The sequence below is a fragment of the Mustela nivalis genome (genome assembly GCF_964662115.1).
Source record: "Mustela nivalis genome assembly, chromosome: 4".
NCBI classification, from domain to species: domain Eukaryota; kingdom Metazoa; phylum Chordata; class Mammalia; order Carnivora; family Mustelidae; genus Mustela; species Mustela nivalis.
In genome coordinates, this window is record NC_139023.1 from 282579 (window position 1) to 297851 (window position 15273).

General features: G+C 41.9%; 1 protein-coding gene and 1 pseudogene across 2 annotated transcripts in view; both read left to right on the top strand.

The window, feature by feature from the left end:
- The window catches only part of HPSE (heparanase), a 30052-nt gene extending 17467 nt beyond the window's left edge, over nt 1-12585 (top strand). The window contains exons 7-12 of the mRNA XM_082726499.1: nt 247-340; nt 1219-1325; nt 2423-2537; nt 5133-5251; nt 5859-6005; nt 11018-12585. Coding sequence (XP_082582625.1) covers nt 247-340; nt 1219-1325; nt 2423-2537; nt 5133-5251; nt 5859-6005; nt 11018-11177 — 742 coding nt within the window. The 3' untranslated portion in view covers nt 11178-12585. The remainder of the gene's footprint in view (nt 1-246; nt 341-1218; nt 1326-2422; nt 2538-5132; nt 5252-5858; nt 6006-11017) is intronic.
- Nucleotides 12087-14965, top strand: LOC309863907 (solute carrier family 25 member 36-like; annotated as a pseudogene). Its single transcript has 4 exons — nt 12087-12287; nt 12707-12760; nt 13882-14265; nt 14337-14965. The product of its transcript is annotated as a solute carrier family 25 member 36-like (transcript).
- The last annotated feature ends 308 nt before the right edge of the window (nt 14966-15273 follow it).

Consider the following 15273-nt stretch of genomic DNA (forward strand, 5'->3'; position numbering starts at 1 on the left):
TTGCTTGCACTCTCTCTTTCCCCCCTCTCTCTGTCAAATAGATAAATATAATCTTTTAAAAAACGGAAAGAATTCTGGATCCTCTTCCATCTTGGTCTCTTCTTGCTGGAACTGCTGCCTTTTAAAGATACTCGTGCGTGTACCAGCGGGGTGGGGAGAGGTGGGAGGGAGAGCCAGATGGCCAGTTAACTTAAGAGCAGGAAGCAGGTTTGCTATTTTGTTCTGAATATTTTCTGAATGACTTAGCTACTACTTGAATGGACGAATTGCTACCAAAGAAGATTTCCTAAACCCTGATGTGCTGGACACTTTTACTTCATCTGTGCAAAAAGTTTTCCAGGTAACAGTCCTTTTTTTTTTTTCCTAAAGGAGGGAGATCCATTATCTCTAGGGGATATGGCCTAAGGCCCTCAGCTGATGCCAGGAACCACAGATAATATCAAACCCTATAAATACTTTTTCCTACAGGTACCTTCCTATGATAAACTTTGATTTACAAATCAGGCACAGTAAGAGATTGACAACAATAGTAATAGAACAGAACAGTTTTAACACTGCACTACACTGGAAGTTACGTGAATACGGTCTCTCTCCAAACACCTTATTGCACTCACTCACTCTTCTTGGGACCTGTGAGATGAGACGATGCCTCTGACATGCGAGGAAGTGAGACGCGTGACAGACGTATTGTCTGCCATGCCTTCAGACATGAAGTGTCTTCAGCTACTAGTGACCTCCTGGTGACAGGACAGAGGAGGGCCATCTGCCTCCAGACCACAGCTGACCACAGGTGACATATACTGCCGAAGGCCAAACCATAGATGAGGAGGGACATCCACGAAGCCAGTTTTTATTCCGTGGTCTCGCCGATTCTCGTTCCGTCCGTAGACATGGTTCCATGTTTTCCTTGACTCACTCACCTTCAGTCCCTTGAGCATCAGGCCTCACCCATGTGTATTGATTAAAAATTAAAAACACTTCCAGTAGCCCTTTGGTAGAATTAACTCTCCAAGGCCATAGGAAGGGGATGATTTAAACTCCTTCCACACTGAGTATTCTAACGAAAGTAAACTGCCCGAGACCTGAATGGCCACGAACATGTTCTGTCACCGTAGTGGACAAATCGGTCTGGGAATACAAGGTTTAGAGCGTCATTAATCTGCAGCACCACAGCTGGTCGGTTGTTCGCAAATACAATGGGGACTCTCCTGTCCGCAGGTTGTTGAGGAGACCCGACCCCACAAGAAGGTTTGGTTAGGAGAAACGAGCTCTGCGTACGGCGGGGGAGCGCCCTTGCTGTCCAATACCTTTGTGGCCGGCTTCATGTGAGTGCCTCGGTACCACCGTGGGACAGGCTGCGACGTCTTCCCAGCCCTTTATCAAACAGCTTCTGCTGAAGCAGCTCATCACCAAAAAACTGATCAAAGATGGTTTTTATGGCTGAGACCCATAACTCATGCCAGATTTTGCAAGAACGTGTTTACGCATGTTTGTTGGACATCTCGAACGGGTGTCCCAAATTAATCACTGAATGAATGAGTTGCTTTAGAAGTGCTGTTCCTTAATTATGGCCCATAAATACGCCAAGGGTTCCATCCTCCGAGAGAGACCGTCAGAGCGCCTCTCGAGGTTTGAGTCTGAGAGGGATCCTTAGTGTACCTGTAGCTCTCTTCATAGATTCGCAAGGTGCTTAGAGTCGAAGTGTGAGGTCACCGCAGGGGAGCCTCCAGTGAGTCTGAAGACTAAACTAAATCACCCTCGCCATCCAGCCACCACAGACTTGATGCCTTTAAACAACTGGTTTACTTACATTCCAGAACTCGATCAACCGTCTTAATCAATAGTTCTATATCCCCACACAGAGATTTTTTTCTTGTCCCCCTCCTAACCTCATTCTTGTGAATCCAGAATAAAGAACAAGTCCTTTTTTCTCATGGGACCATGAGGTGGAGAGTTAAGAATCAAGATGTTTGTCTTGCCGTTAGCTGAAGACGGAGGGCGTGCAAGGAGATAGTCATGAAGTCTAGGTGTGATTCTACTAGCTTTACGTTTTACTCCCGGTGACTACAAGCTGCCTTTTCTTCCTCAACATTTTCTTCCTCACGTGGGCCTTGGAGTGGGGAGAGACTGCCTGTAGGGTGAGAATTTGTCCACTCTGCTTTGCAGATGTTTTCTTACCCTGAAAGAAACTCCTGTGGCATATTAATAGTATTCGAGGGTTTGCTATCATGCTCGGGTGTGGGAACATGCGGGGGAAGGGCAGTCTGCATTTCACTGGAATGGCTTGTTTATAATCATGAGCACTGTTGTGACTTCCTGTCACTTCCTCCCACATAGATGAGTCTATCAGAATAGCCTGTCATTAGAGCTGGGTTTTTCTGGTTTCCAAACCTGAAGCGAGCTGGGCCGCACTCTGTTCCAGGTGGCTGGATAAGCTGGGCCTGTCGGCCAGGACGGGCGTAGAGGTGGTGATGAGGCAAGTGCTCTTCGGGGCCGGAAACTACCACTTAGTGGAGGAAAACTTCGAACCTCTCCCTGTAAGTGACCGTCGTCTCCTCCTTGCCGCGATAGCCCGGAGTACACTGAGCACACTCGGTACCAGCCCCCAGGAACAGTCAGTCCTCTGGGTAGTTCAGCAGGTGGCCAATCCGCAAAATGACGAATTGGAGGAAACCTTAGTGACCATCGGTTTTCATACTTGTGTGTCCCAAAAGAAGAAACTGAGAGGCAGAATAATGTTTTTGCTGTGGGCCACCTGGGATGTAGTATGGGATTTAAAATTCGATTTAGTTTTATTTTATTAAAGACTTCATTTATTTATTTATTTGAGAGGGCGCGGGCATGGAAGGGGGAGGAGCAGAGGGCGAGGGAGAATCTTGGGCAGACTCCACACTGAGCGAGGAGCCGAGGTGGGCTCCGTCTCACGACCCTGAGATCATGACCTGGGCTGAAATCGGAGTCAGATGCCCACCTGAATGAGACCCCCAGGCCCCCTACAGGTCTTTTCGTGTTTGATTTGCATAGTCATCCTGGAAGCTGGCAAGGCAGTGTCTTAGATCCATTTTTCAGATGAGGGAGTTCAAACTGAGACACGGTTGGGTAATTAGGGGAGGTCACACAACTGTCCCAAGTTACTCTAGAATCCCAGGCAAATCCCAGCTCTGAGGCCCAAATGCTTCCCACTCTAACAGTCACCAAACCACAGTGAAGTTCGATCTCCTTTGTAAATGCTTAATTCATTCTACTCCTCTCCAGTGAACGAAAAATTTGAACGTAAGCAGAGAAACAAAATGTGATTGCCCTGTTGAGTCTACATTTCCTCAGCTGAAGAAGGAAGATTTGGGGTATAAACTGAGTAGTGTTCTTTAAAAAAAAAAAGACACAATTTTTATTATGGAAAGTTTCAAAGTAGAGAGAAAAGCATATAAATCCCCACTCGTGTTCAACCTCTAGTCCTCCCCACTCCTCACCTCTGAGCCACTGCATTACTTTCAAGCTAATCTCAGCCGTATCACCGTATCCGTCAATAAGTCAGTGTGTATCTCCTTTCCACAAACGTAAGGTATTATCCTACTGTACAGTACTCACACCCAACTCTCAGTATCACGGAATGGTTAGTGAGTGGGCGTTGCACATTTTTCTTATCGTCTCAAATGTTTTTAGTGGTTGGCTCGTTCACATCAGGACACAAACAAGGTCCATGTGTTGTTGCATTTGGCTGAAATAGTTCTTACATCTGTTGGTTTGCAAGTTTCCCCCCCTATCCCTTTTTCGGTCCTGTGGAATTTGCTAATTAAAGAAAGGCAATTGGGGCGCCTGGGCGGCTCAGTGGGTTAAGCCACTGCCTTCGGCTCAGGTCATGATCTCGGGGTCCAGGGATCGAGTCCCGCATCGGGCTCTCTGCTCAGCGGGGAGCCTGCTTCCCTCTCTCTCTCTCTCTGCCTGCCTCTCCGTCTTCTTGTGATTTCTCTCTGTCAAATAAATAAATAAAATCTTAAAAAAAAAAGGTAATTTTTTCTATAGTGTTTCCCATGTTCTGGATTTTGCTAAAGTCATTCTCATGCTATCCTTTAGCAAGTTCCTCTGTTTCTTGTAAACTGGCAGTTAGACATAGAAGCTTGAGCTCATTCAGATTTTTGGTTTTTGTTTTGGTTTGCAGTAATTCTTCCCAGGAGATAACACATGCTTCCCACAAGAGGCGCGCAATGTCTGGTTGTCCCTCTCTCGCTCTTCCTCTCTCACTCTCTCTGTTTTGTTTTGTTTTTATCTTGATAGCCAGTAATGACCATTGCCTCATTCATTACTTTACTCAGGAAGGGGGCTATAAGGTTCTAAAGTTATCTTAAAGCTGCCTAGCTGACTCAGTTGGTGGAGCGTGTGACTCTCAATCTCACGTTATGGGTTTGAGCCCCATGTTGGGTGTAGAGATTACTTAAAATTCTTTAAAAATCTTAAAAAACAGAAATTATTTTAATCTCTTAAATAAACTGGTAGATATCTTAAATAAACTGGTAGATGTTTTATGGTAAAGACTTGCCTTAGTATGTGTGTGTGTGTGTATGTGTGTGTGTGTATAGACGTGTATCTAAAAGTTCTGCTTTGAGCTTTGCTTTGAATTCTTGGATGATAGGCAATAAAGAATATTTAAACTCCTTCAGCAATGAATTACATTCTTGAGGTATAGACCCTAGTGGTCATGGCCCTCTGAATTGTGCAGATATAGTCCTCCAATGATAAAAAGTAGCAAACAAGAAACTGCCTTCAGGTTCATGGTGGGAACATGGATCAAAAAGATATAGTCATTTAAATACTCTAGGATAATCTTTGTAGGATAACTATTTGCTCATGCTATTTTTGTTAAATAAAGAAATTTAAGTAAAGATCTATTTTGGAGGATGTCTGGGTGGCTCAGTCGGTTGGGGTAAACATCTGCCTTTGGCTCAGGATCACAGGGACCTGGGATTAAGTCCCACATTGGGCTCCTTGCTCAGTGGGGAGCCTGCTTCTCCCCGTGACACTCCCCCTTCTTGTGCACGTGCTCGCTCTCTCTCTCTCTGACAAATAAATAAATAAATAAACTCTTTTTAAAAAAATCTATTTTTATTCCTTCTCTACCCAACCACCACGACTAGGATTATTGGCTATCTCTTCTGTTCAAGAAATTGGTGGGCACCAACGTGTTTATGGCAAGTGTGAAAGGTCCAGACAGAAGTAAACTTCGAGTATACCTTCATTGCACTAATGTCAACCAGTAAGTATGTGACACACCCTTTACCAGTTAACGATTCTTTCAGTAATATGCTCTTCCTGATAGGATGATACTAAAATAATAATTCTAGTCAAAATAAAGCCACCCATGATTTCTGGTGAGTGGGAACTCTTGAAATACTGAGGACCCACTAGGAAGTAAGAGAATGGTTTGGATGGAAATTCTGAAAAGTGTCCATAGATTTAATTTTCTTACTTGTTTTAGTTTTATCATAAGGTTAGGAAAAGCTCCTGTTTACTGGCTTATAATTTGAATTCCTAGGAATCCACAAAATTTGTTGTTTATTATTTAACCTCTCTAGGTTTGAATAGGGTTGGGCTGACTAGCTTCCTAGCAACTCAGCGTGACAAAGCAGCAAAGAACTCAGAATGTTCTCACCCAGAAAATGGTAGCATGAGGGGCAGCAGTTTCGATCGTGAGTTCAAATAGGCCCACGTTAGCTGTCTACCCTAATCATGAAAGGAAGGATAAAATGGCCCAGCATCATTACAGAGACTAATACTTAGTATCCATGATTATGTTTGTAACTGAGTTCATAATTGCTTAAGTTAGATAAATATTTTTAGGGAGTTAATCTATTTGCTTTTAGCCCAAGGTATAAAGAAGGAGATCTAACTCTGTATGCCTTAAACCTCCATAACGTCACCAAACGCTTGCAGCTGCCCCGTCATCTATTCGACAAACCAGTGGACAAATACCTCATGAGACCTTTAGGCCCTGATGGATTGCTTTCCAAGTGAGTAGTTTTCCTTTTTCATTTCAAACTTTTCACCAAACAGACTGGTATTTATCAGAATAGAGGGTGTTGCAAGGGAGGGAAAAAAGTCAACTATTTCAAGTTCTAACAATTCCTAATATTCAGGAAGTTTATCTATGAATATTTATCAGTACACATATTACTCACCTAGAGTCCAAAGCAGAAGGATATGAACACAAGTTGCAGTTATCTTAGGGAACAGTGTGCATTTCGAAACAATTGGATAGGTCAAGATGCCCTCAAGGCATTTAGATTATCTCCTCTACAAAAACTTATAATTCTTGGTAACGCAGTCACTAAAGCAAAACATACCTATGTTTTAATTGCTACTAAGGGTGTGGGGTCAGTATACATATTACACCACGGGAGCTGAGTGTGACTCTCTCACAGTGTGACGGTAGTGTTTTTATCCGGTTAGAGAAAGAAAGAAGGGGCGCCTGGGTGGCTCAGTGGTTTGGGCTGCTGCCTTCGGCTCGGGTCATGATCTCAGGGTCCTGGGATTGAGCCCCGCATCGGGCTCCCTGCTCCGCAGGAAGCCTGCTTCCCTCTCTCTCTCTCTCTCTGCCTGCCTCTCTGCCTACTTGGGATCTATGTCTGTCAAATAAATAAATAAAATCTTTAAAAAAAAAAAAAAGAGAAAGAAAGAAAAAAATGCCCAGTAATGTAGCTTTTCGGTGGATTATTTGAAGTCAGTTGTAGCACATTTTTGGTTTTTTTTGTTTTGTTTTGTTTTGTTTTTAAGAGAAGCAGGCTCCCTGCTGAGCAGAGAGTCCGATGTGGGACTCGATCCCAGGACTCTGAGATCATGACCTGAGCTGAAGGCAGCGGCTTAACCCACTGAGCCACCCAGGCACCCCACATTTTGGTTTTTAAAAGCCAGTCATTGGATATGTCTTATAAAAGACCATATTCAACAGACACGGGGCTTCAACTCAGGACCCCAGAACCTGACCCGAGCCTAAACCAAGAGTCAGATGTTTAACTGACAGCCAGCCACTCAGGTGCCCCTAGAATATCTGTTTTTATTTTTATTTATTTATTTTTAAAAGATTTTATTTATTTGTCCGAGAGAGAGAAAGAGATGTTTTATAAAATACCATGGTTTACTTATCCATTTTCCTGCCATTTAGACCTTTTTTTCCCCCTAATGTAAATAATGCATATTTGGTTAACACATTTTTTTTTTCTATTTGGGTTCTGACTTTTTAAATTGGGTACTTTTGCATCTGATGCTGACAAGGGAAAAGCTTTTCTGAAGTCACAGAGTAATAGTTGTAGAGTTGAAAGAGTGTTAGATATTTTAGTCCAACCTTAGATGGGGTGTTCAGGCCACTCAGCTCTGCTTGATTCTTGGATCCCGCTGGATCCACTCTCCCAGCAGCCGTCCTCTCTGGCAAGGGGAACGTCCCTCTCTGCCTTTCGTCTGCCGTTTTTAGTTCTGTCCTTGAGAGCAGAGGTCAGAAACTATGCCTCGTGCCTGTGCACAAGTGGGTTTAGAGGGCTTTTTTCCCTTTTTTCAGATAAGGGAGGTTGGCATGCACTAATTTTTATCTTTACTAAGTTGTAACTATTTAAAAATTGCTAACGAAGAAAGTGTCTGGATTTCTAGCTTTTCTTTAAAAACAGATATTCTAGGGACACCTGGTGGCTCAGCTGGTTAAGCGGCTGCCTTTGGCTCAGGTCATGATCCCAGCGTCCTGGGATCGAGTCCCATATCGGGCTCCTTGCTCGGCGGGGAGCCTGCTTCTCTCTCTGTCTCTGCCTGCCTCTCTGTCTGCCTGTGCTCGCTCTCTCTTTCTCTCTCTCAGACAAATAAATAAAATCTTTTAAAAATAAATAAATAAAAATGAAAACAGATATTCTAGGGGCACCTGAGTGGCTGGCTGTCAGTTAAACATCTGACTCTTGGTTTAGGCTCGGGTCAGGTTCTGGGGTCCTGAGTTGAAGCCCTGTGTCAGGCTCCACAGTCAGCAGGGCATCTGCTTGGGATTCTCTCTCTCCCTTTCTCTGTCCCCTCCAAATAAATATGCAAATCATTAAAAAAAAGTTTTAAACAGATATTTTAGGAACTCTGGGCTTGTTTTCCCAAATAGATGGAGTTAAATTGTGGTTGTTTAGTTTAGACAGGTTCTCCTTAGTCCCGCCATGACCCTGTTATCTCTGTGACCTTGTCCTCCTGCACTTGCACATATAAATTCCTTGGCTCTTGTGGGCACTTGAGTTTGCGGCCCTTAATGTGAATAATGCCAAATTCCTAATTTTCCCCAGAACAGCTCCAGTGTCTGCAGGACAATTAGATTGTTCTTTCCAGGCTTAATGCGCCCAAATTCTTCAATGATTCTTCTCTTTGCTGTATTTATCAGAGCCCATTGCATTCTGATCACACATTTCATGCTTAGTAATGGAAAATTGGTGAAATTGTGGATGTTTTATTACCCTAAGTTCTCTTTGATGAGGATACATCACTTATACTTTTCTCTTTTAAAGTGTTGTAAAAAAAAAAAAATAAAATAAAATAGGGGCACCTGGGAGGCTCAGTGGGTTGGGCCTCTGCCTTCGGCTTGGGTTGTGGTCTCGGGGTCCTGGGATCGAGTCCCATGTCGGGCTCTCTGCTCAGCAGGGGGCCTGCTTCTCCCTCTCTTTCTGCCTGCCTCTCTGCCTACTTGTGGTCTCTCTCTCTCTGTTAAATTTTTTAAAAACCAATTAAAATAAAATAAAATGTTGCATAACTTACCCAGATTAGTTTGCTGAGTGTTCACCTGCACACTTACTCATTCTAATGACCTCAGAGGGTTAAACAATGATCACCTTTTTTAAAAATTGTGTTTTGTTGAACAACTTGTATAGTGTCTACAAAAGGTCCTGTGTAGTAAGTATTTAGTAAATATTTGAGGGAATATATCTTAAACAAAAAAGCAGTATTTTATATTTATATTTTATATTTATCTCAGATAAATTTTGCCCAGAAAATTTTGCTCAGATAAATTTTGCCCTTTCAGCTCTGTTTCATCTGAAACTTGGCAAACATGTCTACTATTTCTTGTCACCATGTTACTAACTTTAAAATATGAAACAAGATACTACCCCTGAGAAAATCCTACCCTGATTTACCCAGCCCAACACAGAAATGATCCACGGCTTTAAGCTTATTCTCAGTGTATTGATACTACCTTTAGCTACTTTTACTGTTGATTAAACATGTTGCCAGATGGTCTTGTGTATTATCTTGCCTGTATTTCATCATCTGAACTCTGAACCCTAAACACTGTTGATGGACAATGATGAGATCACCTTTAAGCTCTGTGGCCTGTCCTAAATCATTCTTGCAACTTCTTCCCCCCCTGCAACTTTTTTATGTACCCTCGAAAATAGGTCTCAAAATGCATGCAGAACAGCTCTGACTACTGGCATTTAGACGTATTTTCAAGGCCTATTTTTGTTTGTGGTTTCCTGATGATGGTCATGGTCTTTCTTCCCCCATCCCTTCTAAAAATGGGGGTAATGTGGGCACTAAAACAACTCATGCACGTGTGCACCGAGTGTAAATGCAGGGCGGGCTTCATGGGCCCTGGCACAATCATGGTTATCCTCTTCCATCTGCAAGCACAGAGCCCAGAGCTGGGCAGCTAACCAAGGTTAAATGGAAACCAGTTTTTCTGCTGACTGACACTTAGGGAAGATTGAGTTTGAGAGATTTTTAAAGATGAAAATTAAAATAATTCTAAATTGGAAACAACCAAATGTCTAACACTAGACAATTACTATCCTAATATGCTCACACGACGGGATCCCGTACAGCCAGCTGTTAAAGTGATGCAATGGGGGTATGTGAGCAACTGTTAGGATGTGCTCAGGGAAAAAGAATCAAGTTTTAAGAGACCATGTACTGTATGCCTGTTCTTTTTTAAATGAAAATATGAGTATATATACACAAAAAAGATGAAGAGAGATGAAGGAATATGTATCAAAATATTAAAAATGGTCATGATAAATCAGCAGGTTACTTTGATGATGATGACGACAGATAATATTTTTGCAGTACTCGCTATATGCAAGGCACTCCTGTAAGTGATCTACATGTATACATGTATTATGCATATGACATACCTGTAAGTCTGACATTAACCAATTTTCAACAATAAAATTTTTTCATTATGTAAAAAGCACTTGAGAAAAAGATCATAGAGATGTAAGCATCATTTAGAACTATGGGATTAACTATAGTGGAACTAAAAGCAGACTAACAGTTTTCTTTATAAGCCCATATTTGTATTGGATTTATTTCTGTGAGCTTGTATTAATTTGATTTAAATAATAATATGCACAAAAATAACACTTGTCCTTAAAATATTTTTCACATTTTTGGGGCTCAGTTTTGAATTTGAATTCAAAGAAAACATAACATTTTTTGGGTATCTGTGGTTTAGTGAAACAGAATTATTTTTGTTTCACTCCAGCAATATACATTCTTCCAAAGTATCTTAACAACATAAGCTATGCAAACGAATGCATATCACCCTGGGGAATGGGGAGTTAGAGGGTTTATGGACACAGTTATGAAGAGGAAATTTCATTGCCATCTTTAATGTTAAATTTGTGAAATTTACTTCAGTTCGGAATCTCTATTTGCCTTTTACAGGAACTTTTCCCGTTATTTACCATCAGATGAAACTGCCACAAATCAAGAAGTTACATCATGTTTATTTTTTTCGTACCTCTGTCATAGTGCCTCCTGTGTGTGCCATTTTCTGTAATGGGCCAGCCAGTCAGTATTTCAGGATTTGCAGGCCATATCTCTGTCACAATGACTCAGCTCTCCCGGTGTAGCTGAGATCATCTGGGTCAAATATTTACCTGATATAGCAGTAAAGCACGAGTTTTATATTATAAGCTGTCACACATTTTTTTGGTCTTAAAAAGACATCAGGACTTTTGTAGAGAAGGTGGAGCTCCCACAGTCGGCCTAACTTGGGTGTGTCTCTCCTCTGCAGATCCGTCCAGCTCAACGGCCGAACTCTGAGGATGGTGGATGGTCACACCCTCCCAGCTCTGACAGAAAAAGCTCTCCGTCCAGGAAGTTCACTGGGCTTGCCAGCTTTCTCTTATGGATTTTTTGTGATAAGAAATGCCAAAGTTACTGCTTGCCTCTGAAAATGAAAGGCATACACTAGCCCCGAGATAGAACTTTTCGAGTGTATTTATTGGTGAGAGGAAAGCAGAACACAAGCTACAGGAAGGCAAGGAGGTGCCTGACAAAGGCTGGTGGGAGCTCCACGGACCCTGGGACACTCTCTGTGCATGGCCCTTTGTTCCCTGTAGACCACTGCTAATGACACCCTGTGCCAAACACTAGCTTAGTGCTTTGCATGTTCTATTTTTATTTAAGGTTATTAAAAAGGTATGTGGACGCTCCCCAGCCAGAAGGCAAGTAAGTGAGGGCTATATGATTAATTTTAAGAAAGTGCTTAGTTGTTTTTATCTTTAAAAACAGTTATTAAAAGATTGCAGAATTCCTTATTCTGTACTCTATCTCTATGGGAAGAGTTTACTGCTACAATCTTCAAATTGTCCATAAATGAGAGACAGTCTCTTTCACCTAAACATTCTACTAAAATCCTACTACCTAAAATTCAGCTGCTGCTTCTCTTCTCTCTGTTCTTTGTCGACAATACTGTGAGACACAACAGACAGAAGTGACAGTACAAAGAAAAACTAACGACAATTCAGAGGGACTGGATTATGTTAAACATCAAGTGAAATTTTACAATGACTGTAAATGAAATTGATCTGCCGGGAAGAGAAAATGTAATTCAATACATTATAGCCGCCTGGTAATGTTTACTTTTAATCTACTTTTAGTTCGTGTTTTAGTTGGGAAACTTTTGGCTGCAAGTAGCAGAAAACTATCATGCAAATGGCTTAAACCATCAGGACTTTTATAAACCTACATAACAAGAAGTTCAAGTAGCAAGGGCTCAGGATGTCACCAAGGAACCAGGTCCCTTGCATCTCTCTGCTCTGCCACATTCAGTGTTGGCTTCAGCCGAAGCTGGTGGCATGATGGCTGGAGTTATTCCATGGATCCATTCAGACCTGTCGGCAGCGAGAGATGAGCAACTTTTCTGCCTCTCCTTCACAGACTTGAAGAACCCCTTCCAGAGTTCTCTCAGCAAACCTCCCCTCACGTCTCCTCATGTCTTATTGGTCAGGAATGGGTCACACGGCCATCCTCCCGTCACTGCCAACATCATTGAGAGCTTTGTAATTGCCTCCTCATAATCTTTTGGAATGAGAGGCTTCTGGGAATTCTATGGCACTGACCACTATAGTTTTGTGCGTTTATCAGTGACAGAAGGAATTATTTTCACCTGTGACTTAATTTTTTAGAAATATAATTCTCTTTATATTTATGCCTGCTAGGAATATTGTCCCAATCAAATTTAAGTACATTTCTAAGGAGCTAAAGACAGAACCTGGAGTTTGGATGTTTCAATACCCCTAAATTTTATATATAAGCAGTTTTTAAATTTTCACATTTAAAATAATTTTATAACTTCAATATTGTATGATTATTCTTTTAATAAAACTTAAGCCTGAAAAAAAACCCTTAAGCGTACAGATCCCTACATTTACAAGCCTTATTTTCTTTTAGCACTGCTAACACCTGCTACCTTTTATAGGTACTTGCCACCTCCCCTACTCAAGAAGAGTTGACCTTGAAAAGAGATCTTCAGGTACACAGTTTCCTCCTTTATCATGTAGATTCAATCATGATCAAAGTCTTGTCCTTTTTTTCTCCCTGTCCCCTCTGCCACTTAACAAATTTAAAGCCTAATTTCTCATTGTATTATTATAATAATCTCTTAACTGTTCTCCCTGATTTTGCTTAAAATTCTTAAATGGATCTCCAATTCTTATTGTCAAAAAATAAGGTGCTCCATAACCTGGCACCTGCCTCTTTCTTCAGCCTCTTACTCTTGCCAAAAATTTACTCTTACTCTTGCCAAAAATTCTGTTCTCCCGGGAACCTGGCAGGCTCAGTCAGTTAAGCATCTGCCTTCCACTCAGGTCATGACCTCAGGCTCCCAGCATTGAGTCTCACAACACATCTGACTCCCGGTTCAGCAAGGAAACTGCTTCTCCCTCTCCTCTTGTAACCCCCCCACCCATCCCCAGCTCATGTTCTCTCTCTGTCAAATAAATAGATAAAACCTTAAAAAATAAAAGAAGTATCTGTTCTCCTGCCCCCACATTGGTTGGGGTCTGAACTTCCAGGCCCCTGTACCTTTGGTGATGCTCCGTCTTCTGTTCCTCACCCAGACTGATCTAACTCTCCGTTCTGGGTGGCAAACTTTCACATTTTTTAAGACCTTCTCGAACATCAGTTTCCATAATTCCCCTATCCTTTAAGGAGTTTTAGTTCCATTTCTTTGTTCCTTTAGCAGTTGTACATTGTCGATGGCGCTTCCGGAGCATTTAAATTGTATCCTTTTATCTTTCTAACTTGACTCTAGGCGCATAAGAATGAGGTACAATAGCTTAAGTCATCTTACTATTCCCCGTGCTCCCAGTCCTGTCTGGCACGCAGCAGCAATAATCAACCCCTGAGATGTTTCCTTAATGACAGCAAAGAACACATTTGAAGATAGCTTAGGTATTTTGATTTTTAATACGCAGAATAAGTTAATGATATTTGAACCTCAGAAGGTATTGTCCGTTACCTTTAAAGGGTCTTTTAGAAATTCTCTCTAATGAGGCTCTCCCTCCGAGGTCGAGGGCACTCAGCTGGAGCAGGAGGCGGTCGGCTGCAGCCCCGCAGGGAGTGTAAGGACATGCAGAAGAGAGAATGACCTAGAGGGACACGCTGGTGCATCTGTTTGCTGAGGGATGCGGTGGTACAGAAGGAGCTATTTGGACATGTCCAGTGGAAGTTGTAAAAACACGGCTGCAGTCATCTTCTGTGACACTTTATATCTTTGAAGTTCGGGTGAACACCATGGCTGTAGTCAGTGTCAACCATGTAGTGTCTCCCGGACCTCTCCACTGCCTAAAAGTGATCTTGGAGAAAGAAAAGCCTTGTTCTTGTTCAGAGGATTAGGTCCCAATTTAGTGGGGGTGGATCCTTCCAGAGCAATGTACTCTGCCGCTTACTCAAACTGCGAGGAAAAGCTGAACGGTGTATTTGATCCGCATTCTACCCAGGTGCACATAATTTCAGCTGCAATGGCAGGCATTTACTGTACATTTCTCCCGAGAAAAGAGTGAGACCGGGTCATCTCATGCTCCCCATCCACAGGTCACTTCCTGTAGAAATATGGACTAACTTAAACCTCGTTTTACTGCAATCACAGCGACCAACAGCTTGGTTACAGCTTGATGCAAGGAACTGTGGAGAAAAGCAAATGGGTGCTTTTGAAGATATTCATAAAGTGCATCAGACAGATGGACTTAGAGGATTTTATAGGGTGTGTCTGTTTCATATGCTGGCATATCAGATGGTTATCCATTTTGTTATTTTTGAAAGTATTAAGCGAAAGCTACTGGAATATAAGATTGCTTCTACAATGGAAAATGATGAAGAGTCTGTGAAAGAAGCATCCGATTTTGTGGGAATGATGTTGCTGCCACCTCAAAAACTTGTGCCACAGCTACTGCATATCCACATGAAGTTGTAAGAACAAGACTATGTGAAGAGGGAACAAGATACAGATCTTTGTCTCAGACACTGTCTTTGGTTGTTCAAGAAGTTTATGGGTCTCTTTACTGTGATCTAACAACTCATCTGGTGAGACAGATTCCAAACACAGCCATTATGATAGCCACCTCTAAATTGGTGGTCTGGCCTTCTCAATGGATAGCAACTTCAAGCTGCTGCCCTATAAAGAGGGAAGACCAAGAGATTACAGTGGACCATGCAGTATCGAAGCCAGCATGGTGGACAGAAGTAAAACGTTTGGGAACATATAACTACGCCTAAGTGGAAGTTTGGATGTAGGAATTAAAGTAATGATAACCACATTACTTGGTCTTTTTCAGTAATATGAAAAAACAAAAAAACAAAACAAAAAAAAATCCTCTAAGAAAAAGCCGTTAGAACTAAGCACACCTTTCTCCAAACTGCCATTTTCTCAACCATGTCCACAGGACACAGTTGCATTTTGTTGATTTATGGCAGAATACAGTGTGTATTCCATGAGCATTTTTCCTGTCTTCTAAACAAAGCCATCCCTAATTGTATAAATATTAT